This window comes from Hermetia illucens, chromosome 1, assembly GCF_905115235.1.
Source record: "Hermetia illucens chromosome 1, iHerIll2.2.curated.20191125, whole genome shotgun sequence".
Classification (NCBI taxonomy): Eukaryota; Metazoa; Arthropoda; class Insecta; order Diptera; family Stratiomyidae; genus Hermetia; species Hermetia illucens.
In genome coordinates this window covers 122,962,074-122,980,710 of record NC_051849.1, presented here as the reverse complement: position 1 = coordinate 122,980,710, position 18,637 = coordinate 122,962,074, and the positions used below count along the sequence as shown (strand labels likewise).

Below are 18,637 nucleotides of genomic sequence, written 5' to 3'. Positions count from 1 at the left end.
CCGATATTCCGGTCAAATGATCGTTAAGAAGGTCAATATTGTAGTTAATTTGGTTTAGAAATTGGCTATATTTCCAATTAGTATTGTCTTGTTTGATTTTGTTTTGTGCTGTTTTTGTTATTTCCAAAGTACTACTAATTTCTTCATTCTTCCCAAGTGTGTCAAGTGTCTTTTGTATTTTCTGGATATTGTCAGCGTATTTGTCAAGTTGCACGGTATGTACCAATTCGTTATAAGATGTTATAAGTCTAGCGTCTTCAAGTCGTATAGGTAATAACCCGTTCTTATTCGAGAGGTCCTGGACGTTCATTCTCTGCCCGTATGTTAGTATTATTTGTCTGGAATTTGCGTTTCTTTTTTAGTTTAGCTTTATGTATTTTTTGGTCTTTATCTGTAATTATTGTTACTAGGTTATTTTGTTTTACTTTATGTTTACTCAATCTACGATTTAACTTATTTCTCCTACACTCTTTTCTATATACTGTCGAATTTTCATTATATGTTTCTGGATTTCCTCTATTTTGGTTAAGCTTTTCTATTCTTTTGTTTGAATTTCTTTCGAGTAGTGCTTTTATCTCTGGGTATAATTTGGATTGGAAATCTTTCAGTTTTTCTAAATATTCGTGGTTATTTGTGTGCTCAATAGTGTTATTAAACTTATATGTCCTTCCGTAGAAAAGTTCGAACGGTGTGAGTTTGGTAGCCGAATGTATTGAGTTGTTATACGTTAAGATAATTTCGTTCAGGGTGTCTTCTGGATCTTTCTCTTTATTTTTATTATATATTATTCGGTAGGTTTCTGTGATTGTAGAATTGAGCCTTTCAACTGGAGCGTTGCTGCTCGTTTGTTGGTATGAAGTTATATGGTGGTGAATGCCGTATTGCCTGCAGAAATCCTTGAATAGGGTAGATGTAAACTCAGTACCCTGATCGGTAACTACTGTTACTATATTTTTAGGAATGCCGTGAAGGCTAATGAAGTGTTTTAATGCCTTTATTATTGATAAAGTATTTCGAGCCATGAGACGGTAGGCTGCAGCAATTTGAAGAATTTGTCAATGATCGAAAGTACGTACTGTTTATTTATTCTGTATATATCTATGTGTATGATGTCGAGGGGTTTATCTGGTATTACAAGAGTCTGAAACTTTGGTTTCTGGGGGTTTCGGTCGTACTTTAGTGTTTGGCATGTTTCACAATTATTAATAATTTGGGTAATTTTAGTTTTTAGAAATGGAAAATAGTAACCTCTTTTGAGGTGTGCCACAGTCTCGTTTATACCCCGATGGTTATTGTTTATGTGGTACTTATTGATCAAAGCATCTTGTTCATCCAACTCTTTAATTTCCTTTAAGATTTCTGTACATCTAATCAACTTGAAGGTGCCCGATTGGGAGAAATGTTTTGTATACACTTCCTGTATTATTTTGAATATATCGTCTGTAGTGAAGACAGCTGTAAAACGGTTAGAAGGAACAAATTGTTTAAAGATTTCTATGAAGTTCGCTTCTGAATAATCTTGCATTTTGATAATCCGTCTTTGTTTGTTCTTAAAAGGCATTTCAAGGGATGTTTGTGGTCTATTTGCAGATTTTTCTAAGATAATTTGGAGTGAAAATTCATTCAAGGGTCGTTGGGAAATGGGAATACCTGTATTCATATCCTCATCGGCTGAATGTACTGTTGACCCTCTTGTAGTGTGTGTGGAAGGATTTGGGTCTATTGGGCTATTTTCGCTGACATTAACATCAGCTCTGATATTAGTTTTCTTACTCCTATTCTCGCAGATTTTAATTCTACTCAAGGCGTCGGCTTTACTGTTTTGACTGCCTTTTTTATATACCACTTCGTAGTCAAATTCCTCTAATTTTAGTCTCCAACGAACAAGTGTGGAGTTGGGATCTTTGAGACTTAGCATCCAAGTTAGAGGTTTGTGGTCTGTGACGATTTTGAATCGTCGCCCGAACAAATAAGGACGGAAGAATTTAGTGGCCCATACGGTGGCCAAAAGCTCTTTTTCAATAGTGGAGTAATTAACTTCCGAATCGGAGAGTGTTCTGCTTGTGTAGCAGACAGGCACATCGTTACCTATAGGACCTTGTGATAGAATCGCGCCAATTGCGAAATTACTCGCACCCGTTGCTAGAAGAAACGGTTTTTCAAAGTCCGGGTGTTGGAGGATTGGCTCGTTTATGAGTATGTCTTTACATGTGTTGAAAGATTTAATATAACGGTCGTTGAATTCGATGGTTCGTCCTTTCTTAAGGCATTCAGTCAATGGTTTGGTAAGGTTAGCGAACCCCTTTGTAAACTTCCGATAATAACCAAGGAGACCGAGAAAAGATTTTATTTCTTTAGAAGTTTTCGGTAAAGGGAATTCTTTAATTGCTTGGACTTTATCTGGATTAGGTTTTATCCCTCCGGTTGTTATTATATGTCGAAAGAAAGCAATTTATTTTTTGAGAAATTCCGATTTATCTGGTTGCACCTTTAGATTGGCTTCACGCAACCTCTGGAATACCTTCTTTAAATTCTCTATATGTTCCTGTAGGGAAGTTGAGTAGATGATAATATCATCCAAATAGACTAGGCAGATCGTTCCTTGCAGGTCCTTAAGTACGTTGTTCATTACCCTCTGAAAGGTCAAAGGGGCGTTCTTAAGTCCGAAGGGCATTAACAAGTACTCATAATGACCGCCTCCTACAGTGAATGCCGTTTTTAAGGTTTTGTGTGAAACAAAACCTTATTAGAATGGTGACGGTGTCTGTCTGTCCGTCTGTCCGTCTGTCTGTCTGTCTGTCTGTCTGTCTGTCTGTCTGTCTGTCTGTCTGTCTGTCACACCCGATTTATTCGGAAACGGCTAGACCGATTGTCACGAAAATTGGTGAGAGTATGTAATCTGGTGATCCCTTTACATGCAGTAAGTGGCGCTATCTTGCGTTAGGTTTAAGGGGGGGCTCTCCGTACATGTGAATGGAGGGTGCAAATTTTTTTTTCACAGAATGTAGCCAAGTAGGGTATCAAATCAAGGTCTCAATTAGTACTTTCCGAATCTAGTTCAATATTTGATATTAGATGAAACATAGGGGAGTAAGGGTTGAAAATATGACCCACAAAAAGTGTAACACGTCTCGTGCTCAGAACCTATCCAACCGAAAAATCTGGAAAAAATCACAGTGGTGCATTTCTACGAAATCTAGGCCTCAAAATATATCCGGTTCCGATATCTGAACAAATAAAGTTAATAATAGTATATTTCCACATTTTAGAAATTTATCCGGCACCCCCCCTTATGTTCATCCCAGAAATACAAAATTTGGCATGAGTATAACGAAGAATATAATGCACAGTTTGGTCAAGTTTGAAGAAAATCCAACTATTATTAACAAAGTTATTGGGGGTGAAACTTTACAATTTTTTGTGAATTTCGTGCACTCTACAACCCGCATGACGTCATCATCACATATCAATTCGTCAATACCACAACGAAATGAATTCTTATGAATTGGGTCGCAGACAATTATTTTGTTTTAGTTTTTTAGTTATTTGTCAGCCAGACATGTGTGTATGTAGGTATATAATATATGCGTGCTAATGAACTTTGCGGCTAGTGCCTAATTCAGATAGATATAAGACGTAAATCGGAAATATGGGTACGATAAATTTAGATACGTGCATATATGTGTACAGCAGGTAATAGGCAGTTTGTTTGTTTAGGGTGAGCGTGATATCTATGGCTCTAATATGTACGTATGTCTCGTAGTTTGGAAAAATATGAAGGATTATGTTGGATTTGTAGCTATATACGGACAGAGAAATATGCGTCTCTTACATAAGATGAACACAAAACCTTTATACCCGAAGCGCGAGCTTCCGGTATTCCGACTTGTTTGTACATCCCGGGGATCCATTTCAATTTGATGGAAACCACTAGCCAAATCTAGGGTTGAAAAGTACATTGATTTCCCAAGTTTGTCTAGAATGTCGTTGATGTTCGGTATTGGATATCTGTCCGTGATTGTCTTCTCATTAAGCTTTCTATAATCAATCACCAAACTCCATTTCCTTTTCCCGCTAGCGTCCAACTTTTTTCGGGACAATCCACACAGGAGCACTCCAAGGAAAGTAGCTAGGACGAATCACTCCTTATTTTAACATATCAGTGATTTGTTTCCGGACTTAGGTAGATTATCAGTGGTTTTAATCTGATGCTTTATTTGATTAGTAAAGCTCAAATCTTGGCCTTCTTTGAAGAAAATATCACTGAATTCGTGATAGATTTTAAACAATTCTTTTCTTTCCTCGTCATTAAGATGTGAGGTTCGAAGAGTTTGGTTCTCACCGTATGGTAACTGTTCACTATGTGGATGGGATTCATCATAACTGATACTAAAGTTGTTAATTTGGACATAGTTACTAGAAATATTTTCGGCTTTCAGAGGGTGCTCAAGGAAAAGAGTTTCTTCATCTCTTGCCGAATTCGTTGCTTCCACTAGAGCATACCAATTATGAGCGGTATAAATCCCTTCTGAAATCATAAGGCCTGGGGTGACTTATACATAGTCCTAATGTAAATATCTCCGTTTTCTATATCGACGGGTAATTGAACAACTCTTTTTGATTCTGGAGGTATTGTATATTTTTTTGACATGAAACAGGGTTTAAAATAGATTGGAAGGGTAGTATTTTGAGTTATAAGGGTTTTGTTGGCAATGTCAACCTTGGCACATAGATTACTGAGAGCATCTATTCCCAATAATCCATCAAAGTATCCGTGGAATCGGAAAATGAGGAAGCGAGTAGAACCCTCTTGTTTGAATTCTGCAAAATTTGGAGGTGTTATCTTCTTATTCAGTTCATGTTCCGAGAGAACAGTTGTTATAGAAACTGGTGGTATTTTCCGAACGTCTTCAGGGTGAACGTATTCTGGGTTAATGAAAGATGAGGATGAGCCGGTGTCTATAAGGAACTATAATGAGCGTCCAAATGGTGAGGAAATTTGAATATATGGTAGGAGATGGCTATGTTTATTTACGTCTAAGTACCCAATTGGTTTTTCGAGGCACTGTACTGAAAATTTTCATCGTCAATTACTTCCTCTATAGGGTTATTATTTTCATGATCAAGAACGCTTAATATAATTCGTAGTCATGTCGTGTTCTATGAATTATATAAAGGAGCACTCAACATCTGCGAGCCGCTACAGTCACGCTGCTCCCAGGGCAGAGGTGAGGCAGCGTCTGACGATTTGCCTCTGCCCTGGTAAGAAACCGTACAGCCGCCATCGCTTCACTTTTTTGAGTTCCTTACTCGTGAATTTCGGTAGTCCACTAGATCGGAAATAACTGTTTTGTGATTGTATGTTCTGTGGTTGACCTCTGTGTACATTACCAGAACCAATTTCCATTGGCTCAGGTCTTGGAGCCGGTCTATTAAACTGGTTGTTGAAATGCGTTGGTTTTTGTTGAGGATTTGGAAAGTAGTTTTGTAATTGGATAGGTCTTGTGGAATGATTTTGGAATTGAACGGGTCTTGTAAAATTGGGATTGTTATTTATCCCTGCGAACGGTTGAAATTGGGGTACCTTGATTGGAAAGGGTTTGTTTGAGAGAACCTTAGTGGTTGCATTGGCTTATAAGGAGGATTTTGCACGGGTATTGGGTTTCTAAGGTGGGGTGCATGTTGGGTTTCTAAGGTGGGGTGCGTGTTTTGGACACTAGGAAACTGCGACAATTGTTTCGGAGGCTCACTAGTTTTGAATTGTAGTCTTCCGACAGTGGATTTAGAGTAAAAAATGTTTTGTTCTTTTATGCAACAGGCGTATGCTGTTGCTCGAGATTCGGGTTTCATGGCACGAACCGTGGAACCAAGTGGTTCTCTCAAGCCGGAAAGAAAGGTGTTAAGGCACATTTCTGCATATAATGATTTTTTTGCACTGCGTACATTATTGTCAATTTCGTGTATGTTTATGTGGTTGCCCATACTGGAGAGTAACTCTACGATTTTTCCATAGAACTTTTCCACTGGATTGTTATTTTGTCGGGTCTCATGTAGGTCTCTTATGAGGGAGATTTCATTCCTTTTACCTGCGTAATGCAGAGTAAGGTTCTCTTTTATTGAGTCCCAAATCAATGGAGTGCCGTACATATTTAAAACCTCATTAGCGGGCCCTACGATTTTGTTTCGAATCGCTCTTAAAAGCAATTGCCCGTATGGCGTTCCGCTAGTAGGTGCTATTAACGACAAGATTTCTTCGACATTGTCGGGGAAATCGAAAAGAAGACGCGGATTTCCATCGAATTTTGGAAGATCCTTTATGGGGTCTTGTACTCTAAGGGAGTTGAAGATGTCAACTGTTGTGACATATTATTAGAATTTGGATTATTACGCGGTATAGAATTTACAAGGTTAGTGTTATTTGAATTATTTTCGTTGAAAAAATAACAAATTACATTAATATTATCGGCACTTTCACTTATATTTTCCGTTCTAATACTATCACTTGACCGGTTTAAATTTCTATTTTCAGCATAACTTCCTTTTTTCAAAACTCAATAAAAACTATTGTATGCATCGGAAAATATTTATTTATTTTTTATAATGTAGGTACATGCCTAAAGTTTTTATTTACATTGTTTTGAAGATCAAATCTGTTAGGTGACGTCCCCCATTCCCCATACATTGCGTAAACCGATTTCTGGCGTTTGTCATGACTCTTGTTAGCATAGCAGGTGTTATGTTCGCAATTTCTTCTTGGATTTTGGTCTTCAAATCTTGTAGGCTTCTTGAACGGTTCACATAAACACGGGATTTCAAAAAACCCCATAGAAAAAAATCACAAGGAGACAGATCGGGAGAGCGTGCCGGCCATTCCAAATCGCCTCTAATTGAGATAAGGCGCTCTGAAAAGTGTTCCCTCAAAACAGCCATCGATGCTCTTGAAGTGTGTGCTGTTGCACCGTCTTGTTGGAACCAAATGTCCCCCAAATGCAGATTTTCTTGCCTTGGAAAAAAAAATTCTGTAGCATGTTTACATACTGGTCCGAATTCACTGTCACTGTAACCTCATTTTCCTTAAAAAACCAGAGACCAATAATTCCAGCTGAGGAAATTGCACACCACACTGTGACTTTGGGTGAATGCAAAGGCTTTTGATGCAATTCTCGAGGGTTGGTGACAGCCCAGTAGCGCATGTTTTGTTTGTTAACCGACCCACACAAATGAAAATGGGCTTCATCGCTAAAAAAACAATAGCACCCTCGGGAACGACATCAAGAAGAAGCTCACACGCGTTCATCCGAGAATTGAAGTCACGTTCTGAAAGTTCCTGCACTATCGCCATCTTATAGGGATGAAAATGAAGATCATCATGAAGAATTCTTCTCACAGAACGATCGGATAGTCCAAGGGCAGATGCGTGTTTGCGCGCAGAACGCCGTGGCGATCGCAACATTGACACTCTCACTGCTCCAATGTTCTCAGGTGATCTAACGGGCCGAGGGACTCCAGTTCTTCCTTTTGTCGCACTTGCAGTTTGTCTGAATGTAGTGACCCATGTAACAATTGATTTGCGGTCTGGACGAGAGCCAACAGGGCTAAATTAAAGCGATTCCGAAATCCACGCTGTGTTGCAATAACCGAACATCCGCTTGAAAAGTAAACCTCAACGGCAAAGGCACGCTCCTCACTATTCCAACGCATGATGGCGATTGAACCGTGTCGGGACAAAACTTTACAGTATCCCCTCTTGAACGAGACCACTAGCGCTCCGCTATGACATCAACTAACTGAGTGGCGCGCATTTTAAAAGTTATGCTGCCGCACCCTGTATTTCTCACGCTATCTAAAAATCTACGACGGGCTGTAGGGTACGGTTTAGGGCTGGGGATTTTGTTTTTAGGAGGTGACATTAAGGAAATATCCAAAATTATCGACTTACGTCAAGATGTACAGCTTTGTAAACATCTCTCTTCTCTGGTGCTCTTCTATTCGCTGTGCTGGACAGGTGTTGCACTTTATTACGTTATCTTCACGTAGCTGCAGATAGGCAGATAGTCCAAAAATTGCGATATTCACTCGCGAATCCCGATAAACCGTCAGAATTAAAGTTTTTCAAACTAAAATAATCCTGTCACGAACGAACGAACGAATTACACTTTCCGCCCCGCTGTTAGAATCGACTGCGCCAGTTATGGGTTATACATTAACACTTTTTAAAAAAAAACAAAAGTTTAAGTTTTTTAACGATTTATCAGGGTAGCGTTTCTGCCAAAATCCCGAATACAACTTCTGCTGTTAATTTCTATTTCTGACTTTTATACATTTTATTTTATGCCTACTTCGAAAATGCACAGCCGGCATGTGGTAGAAAAATATCTGATACAATGAACTTGCCGGAAAAATGTATTTTATTACCAATTTGTAAAAAGTGCAATTTAGAATAAATTTATATTTACTTAAAGTAAAAATATGAATTGTAAGTAAATGTAAGATGTCGATGGTCGTTATGAGGACACAACTCCTGTCATCTGCCGTCTGCCATCTGTCGGCTGTCGCCTGTCATCTCTCGGCTGTCATCTGTCGTCAGCAGTCTATCCCCTGCGACGGCAGACGTGCCGTGTCTCATTTTTCGGCTGTTGTCTGTTGCCTGCCATCTGTCGTCTGCCACCTGTCATCTCCCATCTCTCACCTGCCGTCTGTCGGCGGTCGTCTGTCGTATGTGGGCTGCCATCTGTCGTCTGCCATCTCACGTCCGCCGTCCGTCTGTCGAATGTCGTCAATCGTCTCTGTAGTAGCGCGATAATGAAACACAAATATTCGTTCGCTAACTACAGCGTAAATATAAATTTATTGAGACGTGATAAAGTGCACAGACAGAAACAACGTGAACAACTTCAATCGTGGGGACGGACGGAACGACTTCTTTAAAAATGATGACGGCGGTTGTCCACTTGCGATGTGCAGCACTCCAAGCGGTGAAATTGGGAACGGGAAATGTCAGTTTCGGTTGCCACATTATCCCCCTCCTAGCGAACACATGATGGATTGTCAACAAGACAGAATGTTGTTTGCGATTCGTTTGTCAATAATCGAGATGATCGAGGTCATTGAGCGATTGTGACTTTCTTGCTTTTCGGTCCAGAATATGTTCGCAATGGTCGATTTGTTAATTGTGATTCGCTTCGATGTTGGATGATAGCTGGTTCGATGAAGTCGTCGTCCTCTCGGATTGTGTACGCTGGTTTGAGTCGTTCGGTGGATACGACAACAGTTTTGTCGTTGCGTCTTATCATAAACACTCGATCGCTATTTCGCTTTACAACCTCGTAAGGTCCCATGTAAGGACACTGTAGCGGCTTCCGTGAGGTATCGTCTCGAAGGAAGACATGCGTACAGGAGTACAGATCCTTGAAGACGAACATGCTGTCTGCGCTATGATGTTCGACCGGTGTGACGCGAAGTTGCTGCATATCTCGCCTGAATTTTTCGACGAATATCTGCGGATCGTTTTGCATTTCGGTGTCAAGAAATAGTTCGCCAGGCAAGCGAAGTGTTGTGCCGTATACGAGTTCGGCTGGTGAGCACTTCAAGTCGGATTTTACTGATGTCCGTAAGCCGAGTAGTACTGTTGGTAGAGTCTCAACCCATCGGTGATTCTCATGGCACCTAAGCGCAGTTTTTAAAGATCGATGCCAGCGTTCTACCATGCCGTTGGCCGCTGGGTGATACGGAGAACTGCGTCAACTGAGTGAGAGCTCGAAAGAGGGAAGATTCGAACTGCGAACCCTGGTCTGTAGTGACGGTGCGTGGGGATCCGAATCTTGATATCCAATGCGAATAGAATGCTGTTGCGACAGTTTCTGCAGTTATATCGGATATTGGGACAGCCTCTGGCCATCTGCTGAATGGGTCGACCATTGTCAGTAGGTAGCGATGTCCTTGGCATGGTGGCAACGGGCCAACTATGTCCAAGTGGACGTGCTCGAATCGGCTGCTCGATTGTGCGTACTGCAGTGGTATGTTTCGGACGTGGCGATGTATTTTTGCCCTTTGGCATTGAATACAGTTTTTGGCCCAGGTGGTGGAATCTTTGGCGATTCCGGGCCAGACATATTTCTTCCGCATTGCTTTGCTGGTTGCTCGGCCACTGGGATGTGATGGGCCATGAAAAACGTTGAATACTCTCCGCCTGAGAGAGCGCGGTACGTATGGTCGTATGACTTGCGCGGATGTGTCACAGTAGACTGGCTTGTCGCTGTTGCTGAAGGTGAATTGCTGCAGGACAAGCGAGGATGTGGATTTTAGCAATTCTTGAAGTTCTTGGTCGTCTGCCTGTGCGTCGGCGATTTCAGTGATCGTGACCGCGGCCGGCATTGCGATGGCTTCGATTTCGATTCTAGACAGTGCATCCGCGACACAATTCTCCTGACCGGAGACATGGACGATGTCGGTGGTGAATTGTGAGATGTACTGAAGCTGTCGGCACTGTCTCGGTGATGCTTTCTCCAATTTTTGTTGAAAAGCATATATCAGCGGTCGATGGTCGGTGCGTATCGTGAACTCACGTCCTTCTAGCATATGTCGAAAGAATTTCACGCCATTGTATATTGCGAGTAATTCCCGGTCGTATGTGCTATATCGGGCTTGGGTTTCGGATAGCTTCTTGGAATAAAACCCAAGTGGTTGGCGAAGTCCATTGTGGAATTGCTCGAGAACGGCACCAGTTGCGATGTTGGATGCATCGGTGGTGATTGAAAGTTTGGCGCCGGCAACTGGGTGTGCCAACATCGTCGCGTTAGCGATTAGTCGTTTTGATTCTTCAAAAGCATACTCGGATGCGGGATTCCAAACGATCGGACGTTTGTCGTTCTTTCGGCTTTCTCGCAGATAGCTGTTGAGGGGTGCGAGAATTGTAGCTGCTCCCGGCAGAAATAATAATAATAATCGTTGGCGCAACAATCCATATTGGATCAGGGCCTTGAAGTGTGTTAGAGCACTTCATTCAAGACCGTAACGGTACACTAGGAGGCAATGTGGTCAGCATTGCGCTCGCCCGAGATTATTACCCTGATTTGACTCAGGTACTCATTCACAGCTGAGTCGACTGGTATCCGACGTCAAATCACGATGCAAATTCCACTGCCACCAGTGAGATTTGAACCGCGACCTTCCGTATGACGGCCTAGTGCTCTAACCACTGAGCTATCCGGACACAGACGGCAGAAACCTTCGGTAAAAGTTGATTACACCGAGATACCTTCGCAACTCGATGATGTTCGTAGGTTTTGGATACTGTCTGATCGCTTTGACCTTGGCCGGGGATGGTTCGATTCCGTCGCTCGAGATCTGGTGAGACAAGAATTCTATCTTGTTAACACCAAATACGCATTTGACTGGGTTGATCTTTAGTCCGCACATACTAAGTCGTTCGAAAACGATTTTGAGGTGTTCCTCGTGTTGTTCGAATCGGACGCGATAAAGATGTCGTCGAGGTATGCCCAAACGAAATCGAGACCGCGAAGTGCATTATCGATATGTCGTTGAAACGTCTGTGCAGCATTACGGAGTCCGAATGTCATTACCAGGAATTCGAATAACCCGAAAGGGGTTATCACAGCTGTCTTTGGAATGTCGTCGGGCGCGACTGGGATTTGGTGGAAAGCTCGTATAAGATCAATCACCGAAAAAATATTTTTGCCAGCGAGATGTTGTGTGATGTCGTGGATGTGCGGTACCGGATAGCTGTCGGGCACGGTGATTTTGTTGAGACCGCGATAATCACCGCACGCACGCCATTCGCCAGATTTTTTTGCTTTTAGCAACAATGGACTTGCCCACGGACTGTTCGATGGCCTGCAGATGCCTTTTTCCATCATATATTCGAATTCGGCCTTAGCTGCTTTATATTTGTCGGGAGGCAGTCGTCGGGGTTTTTCCGAAACCGGTGGTCCAGTTGTAATGATATGATGACATACCTGCGGGCTGATCGTCGTAGGCTGCAAGACAGTCGTTGTTATTTCGGGAAACTGTGCTAGAAGTCGATGGCACAGTTAGATACTAGACAGCTACCTCACTCCCCCTTGCCCCTCAAGGGGGGAAATCAGTACGAGTACAAACGATTTCAAATTGTTTTGCCCTTGAGCATGAGCGAGATGTACCGAAAACCCGATCAGCTGTGTTTGACATACCGCCCGGACTTGCCAATGTATTGGTGAGATTGGCAAGTTTTTGCTTATGGATAAGTGAATACGTGAAACAACTTTTTGCTATATGGGTAAGCACGGCAGTAGTACCGGAATAGCAAAGCTCACCGATCTCTCTCTTACCAATTCGATTTGACGAAGATTATGCCTTTTCCTTGTTTAGCGTCTCTGATGTGTACAGATAAGCTTCTGCAAGCACATTTGCACGTCGCAGTCCGAAATCGAGATTCAGAAGCTTTTCTCCGAATGTATCGATGGGAGATCCGTTTGCAGCGAACAGTTTCACGTCTGACGGGCTAGTGTTTTTCGAAAACATCTTCATCGGAACCACTGAGACGTCGGCTCCACTATCGACAAGAAAACGCAATCCATGACGGTGATCTCTTACGAGTAGGCGGTTTGATGGAGTCTTGTCGTCCTCAACCGCAGAAAGTGACGACGAGGTGATTAGTTTTCCGGCTGTCGAAAGGTGCATGGCGCACGACAATTCCTTGCGCAGTTGCCGAAGCGGCGATGATAGTAGCAAATATCGTTGGCGCCGGGTGACGATGGCAACGATGCGCTGGTTGTTCGTCGCCGTCCCGTAGGGCGAAATCGAGATCGTTGTCTCTGTCGGTTGTTTCGTAGTTCAGCCGTTAGTTGCTCGATTTTCTTGTTGATGACCGCAAGCTCTTGTTCGAACCGGTTTTCATTAGACTCGGACGAGCTGATGGCGGCCACGTGTGAATCGTTCACGCGCATGATCTTGTCGGCCATTTCGGTCAGGGCGTCTACGTCGATGTTGGTCGCTACCATTAAGATTTCACGCGCTCTGCTTGGCAGCTTTTTTTAGCCAGAACGTTTTTAGCGTATCGTCGCTAAGCTGACCGTCGACCATACTCCGCATCTGACGCCACAGGCTAGACGGCTTCAGATCGCTCAGTTCTAACTCCGATAGAGCCCTACTTAGCAGATTTTCTGGTGAGTCACTGAACCTGATGATGAGTTTCCGCTTGATTTCGTCGTATTTTTTCACTTCAGGCGGCTTCTCCACTATGTCGGCTACCTCCTCCATGACGGTGGCATCGAGCGCCGCGACAACCGCGTGGAATTTGTTGTTGTCGCTTGAAATGCGGTTCACAACGAAGTGCGTTTCAATATGAGCGAACCATAATTGTGGTCGTTGTCTCCAAAAATTCGGAAGCTTTAAGTTATGTATGGCTTCGACGAACTGAGACACGGCTTGACGAGCTATAAATGGATTGGGGCTAGCGCAGTTTTCTGCCAGCGTCTCGTCCAGGTCTTCGGTATGCGCGTTGGTGTAGGTAGCCATCTTGACCAAACTCGCACGATTCGAATCAGATATTATGATGCGGTTTTCACAATTCAGAACTTCCGAAACAAGGGTCGCACCGACTTCCGAAAATCACGTCGGGGTCACCAATTGTAATAGCGCGATAATGAAACACAAATATTCGTTTGCTAACTACAGCGTAAATATGAATTTATTGAGACGTGATAAAGTGCACAGACAGAAACAACGTGAACAACTTCAATCGTGGAGACGGACGGAGTGACTTCTTTAAAAATGATGACGGCGGTTGTCCACTTGCGATGTGCAGCACTCCAAGCGGTGAAATTGGGAACGGGAAATGTCAGTTTCGGTTGCCACATCTCTCGGTTGTCGTCTGCCATCTCTCGTTTGTCTTCTCACGTCTGACGTCGGTCGGCTGTCGCCTGTTGTCGGTCGGCTATTCTCTGTCGTCTCCCGTCTGCAGTCCGTCGTCTGTCCCTCTCGCTTGTCGTCCGCCATCTATCGCTTGTCGTCTAGCGTCAGTCGTCTCTCATCTATCAGCTGTCGTCTGCCATCTCTCGTCCGCCGTCCGTTGTCTGTCATCTACCATTTCTCGTCTCCCGTCTGCCATCTGTCGCCTGTTGTCGCTCGTCTCCCGTCCGTGATCTGCCATCTGTTGTCGGTCGTGTGTCCTCGCATGCCTCCTGTCGGTCGTCTTTCGCCTGTTGTCGATCGTATGGCGTCTGTCGTCCGTCAACTGTCGTCTGTCGCCTGTTGTCGACCGTCTGTCTCTCTCGGCTGTCGTCTGTTGCCTGCCATCTCTCGTCTGCCGTCTGCCATCTCTCATCACCCGTCTGTCGTCTGCCGTCTCTGGGTTGTTGTCGGCCATCTGTCGCCCGTCGGCTGTCGTCTGACATCTGTCATTTCCCATCTGTCGTCTGCGACCTCTCGTCAGCCGTCTGTCAGCCGCGTCCCATTTGTCGTCTGTCATATCCCGTCTGTCATCTCTCGTCGGCCACCTGTGGTCTCTCTGCTGTCATCTGCGACCTCTCTTCTGTTGTCTGTCGTCTGCCATCTGTCACCTCCGATCTGTCGTCTGCCATCTATCGCCTGTCATCTGCCATGTGTCGTCTCTCTGGTGACGTCTGTCTGCTGCCATCTATCGTCTGGCGTCTGTTGTCGGTTGTCCGTTCTCTGTCGTCTCTCGGATGCCATCCCTCGTCTGTCGTGTGTCGTCCAATCTGTCGTATGCCATCTCTCGTCAGCCGTCTGTCGTTTGTTGTCCGTCGTCTGACGTCTCTCGGCTGTCGTCTCTGCGCTGGCATCTGCGATGTGTTGTCTTTCACCTATCGTCTGTTTGCGGTCGTCTGTCGCCTGTTGTCGGTCGTCTAGCGTCTGCCGCCTGTCGGCTGTCGTCTCTCGCCAATCGTCTGCAATCTGTCGTCTCTCCGCTGGCGTCTTTGTGTGGCAGCCCTGAATTGCATTCTAACGAACACAGCGCCGTGAGAGTCAGTGCTTGATATTGGAAGTAATGCAAAGGAAAATAACCGGCGATCGCGATACAGAGGATACTCATACGAAGAGAGTTGTCACGACAAGAGTGAATTTAGTTTTACAAATGTAATCGTATTAAAGCTAATAAACAAGTAAGATCCCGAGCCGTTCTAGTTTTAATATATATTGTAGTAGACACTACAAATTGGTGACCCCGCATAAAAGACAATTATTCAGTGAGTGCAATGGCTACAAGTGATAAAGTGAGTGAGGAGGATATACAAACTCCGAAGATAGATACGCGTAGAAGACTGGAAGAATTTTTACCTCCGCGTTCAGACGTGCGTGTAGACTCTATTCGCGACGTGAAACTTCCGCCATTTTGGGCACCGAGGCCTACGTTGTGGTTCGCGCAAGTGGAAGCACAATTTGCTTCAAATCGCATTACAACAGACAATGCTAAGTTCAACGCAGTGATTTCCTGTCTAGATTTTGCGATACTAGAGCAAATCGCTGATGTGGTAGAAAAACCTCCATTAGTGAATAAATACGACGAATTAAAGCGTCAGCTCATTCAACGATTTACTGATACACCGGAAACGAGTCTAACAAAAGTTCTAACAGAATTGGAGTTAGGTGACAAACGACCATCTCAATTTTATCGGGAAATTAAATCAATGGCTGGTGATCAATTGCCTGAAGATGCGGTGAGAGCGTTATGGTTGAGACGGTTACCCTCCCGCGTGCGTGCGATTTTAACTGTGTCAACCGATACAAAAATGAGCGTTCTCTCAGAAATGGCCGGCCGTATAATGGACGAATTTAGTGCGACATCGTCTGTGTCAAGTGTAAGCCGAAACGTGGAATTTACTCAGATTCCAAAAGAGGAACCTGCAAAGAAAAACGTGTTGGACGAAATTCTGGAACGTTTGAAGAAATTGGAAATGGGTGCACGACGAGAGCGAAGCCGTTCGAACAACCGACAACGTTCACGATCACGATCCCGACAATATGGTAACAGCGATTGGTGTTATTATCATCGTACTTTCGGGAATAAAGCCAACAAGTGTCGAGAACCGTGCTCTTTCGTTCAATCGAAGCCGGCGGAAAACTAATTCTGCCATCGTCAATACGTACGGTCAGCGATGGCGTAATGAAGAACCGTCTTTTGGTATCGGATAAGTCAAACGGGATTACATTTCTCGTCGACACAGGTGCCGATATTTCAGTTATTCCGCATACTAACAACAAGGATGTGGCTTCTTCTTTTTGCCTTTACGCCGCAAACGGTTCAATCATACAAACTTTCGGAAAAAAAACACTGAAACTTGATTTTGGACTTCGCAGAAAATTTCAATGGACATTTAGTGTTGCAAAGGTGTCGAGACCAATAATTGGGGCCGATTTTCTCAATTTTTATAATTTATTGGTCGATTTGCGTCGAAAACGACTTGTTGACGGTGAAACATCATTAGAAGCAGCTACAACAACTACAATCGATTCTGCACCAACATTGTCAACTATTCGAAGAGGAGACGAGTTTCATGAACTCCTTGCAAAATTCCCGTCAATAACGAATCCGAGTATTAAGACCGCAATTCGAGAACATGTCGTCAAACATCACATTACGACTCGAGGCACACCAGTAGCAGAACGACCAAGACGTCTACCATCGGACAAATACGCAGCAGCCAAACAGGAATTTCAACGAATGGTGGAGGATGGAATCTGTCGTCCTTCCAGTAGTCAATGGGCTAGTCCATTACACCTGGTAGAAAAAAAGTCACAGGAATGGCGGCCTTGTGGGGACTACCGTCGACTAAATGCGATAACGATTCCCGATCGTTATCCTATTGCGAATGTTGAAGATTTTACCTACAACCTCGAAAATAAAAATGTGTTTACAACGATTGATTTAGTTCGAGCATACCATCAGGTACCAGTTGCCGAAGAAGACGTCGCCAAAACAGCAGTAATCACACCATTTGGATTGTTTGAATTTATTTATATGCCATTTGGTTTACGAAATGCCGCTCAAACTTTTCAACGGTATATAGATATTGTTTTGAGAGGCCTCGACTTTTGCTTTGGATATTTGGACGATATCCTTGTCGCTTCGAACAGCCTGGAACAACACAAGCAACATTTAGAAGTTCTTTTTAAGAGACTGAGCGAATACGGCATCAAAATCAACCCGAGTAAATGCCATTTTGCCAAAGAAAGTGTACAATATTTGGGTTATACGGTCAACAGCGAAGGGATTCAACCTTTGTCCACGAAAGTCGATGCGATACGAAACGCGAAACGCCCAGAAACTATTATGGAGCTTCGAAGGTATTTGGGACTTCTAAATTTTTATCGTCGCTTCATGAAGAATGCAGCTGAAGTACTGTTACCATTGAATAAATTGATTGGTAATAGTAAGAAAAACGATCGAACACGAATACAATGGACACAACAAAGTGAAGACGCATTTGAGAAAAGCAAAGGCTTGCTCGAAAGTACCGCATTGCTTTCTCATCCGATTTTAAATGCACCAATAGCGTTATGTACCGATGCGTCGAACTTTGCGATGGGAGCTGTACTGGAGCAGCAGCAAAATGCGACATGGAAGCCTTTAGGTTTCTTTTCAAAGAAATTCAGCAACGCACAAAGAAATTATAGTACTTATGACAAAGAACTTCAAGCGATTTATTCTGCTATTAAATATTTTCAGAGTCGACTTGAAGGAAGGCAATTTCTGATCAAAACGGATCATCTTCCATTAACACATGCGTTTTTACAGAAATTATCGAAGCCTACTCCACGACAGGCACGACAACTTGCATATATTTCGCAATTCAATGCTGAAATTATGTATGTTAAAGGAAGCTTGAATATTGTCCCAGATGCTTTATCACGGTTAGAAGGAATTGAAACAACTGCGCTGGATCCGGAAGAAATTGCAGTTGAACAACAGCGGGACGAAGAGTTAAAAAATCTTTTGGATTCGACTACATCATCACTTCAACTGAAAGAATTTCCTGTAGATAATAATCACATTTTATATTGTGATGTTTCAACAGGCACCGTAAGACCGTTTATTCCTAAACAACTTCGACGAAGAGCATTCGACTCAATTCATCGATTATCGCATCCAGGAGTAAAAGCGAGTAAGAAGTTGATTCGCAAACGATATGTGTGGCCGCAAATGGATAAGGACATAGCAATATGGACTAAAAATTGCATTAATTGTCAGCGATCGAAAGTACATCGACATACCGTACAATCACCAATGCATTTTCCGTCGACAGACAAACGATTCGAACATGTACATATTGATATTGTCGGACCACTGCCAGCTTCTCAGAATTTTCGATATCTGTTTACAATGATCGACAGGTTTTCGAGATGGACTGAAGCTGTTCCTACAACTGACACGCTTGCTGACACAATTGCAACTGCATTCTATACATCATGGATTGCCAGGTTTGGAACACCTCGAATTATAACTAGTGACAGAGGAAGTCAATTCGAATCTTCGCTATTTCGATCGTTAACGAAGTTAATCGGTTCAAAGAACATCAAGACAACAGCATATCATCCTGCTTCGAACGGAATGATCGAGCGATGGCATCGAACATTGAAAACAGCTTTAATGTGCCACGAAACGATGAATTGGATTGAT

The 18,637-nt window shown here is 43.2% G+C and overlaps 1 protein-coding gene across 1 annotated transcript; it reads left to right on the top strand.

The window, feature by feature from the left end:
- Positions 1-15,215: 15,215 nt before the first annotated feature.
- On the top strand, positions 15,216-16,085 carry LOC119661316. The gene has a single exon (XM_038070612.1). It carries the CDS (start codon positions 15,216-15,218, stop codon positions 16,083-16,085), a length of 870 nt encoding a protein of 289 aa, XP_037926540.1.
- The last annotated feature ends 2,552 nt before the right edge of the window (positions 16,086-18,637 follow it).

Bases quoted from the DNA above. Each gene is read 5' to 3' on its own strand.
- LOC119661316 (XM_038070612.1), top strand. From the start codon at position 15,216: ATGGCTACAAGTGATAAAGTGAGTGAGGAGGATATACAAACTCCGAAG.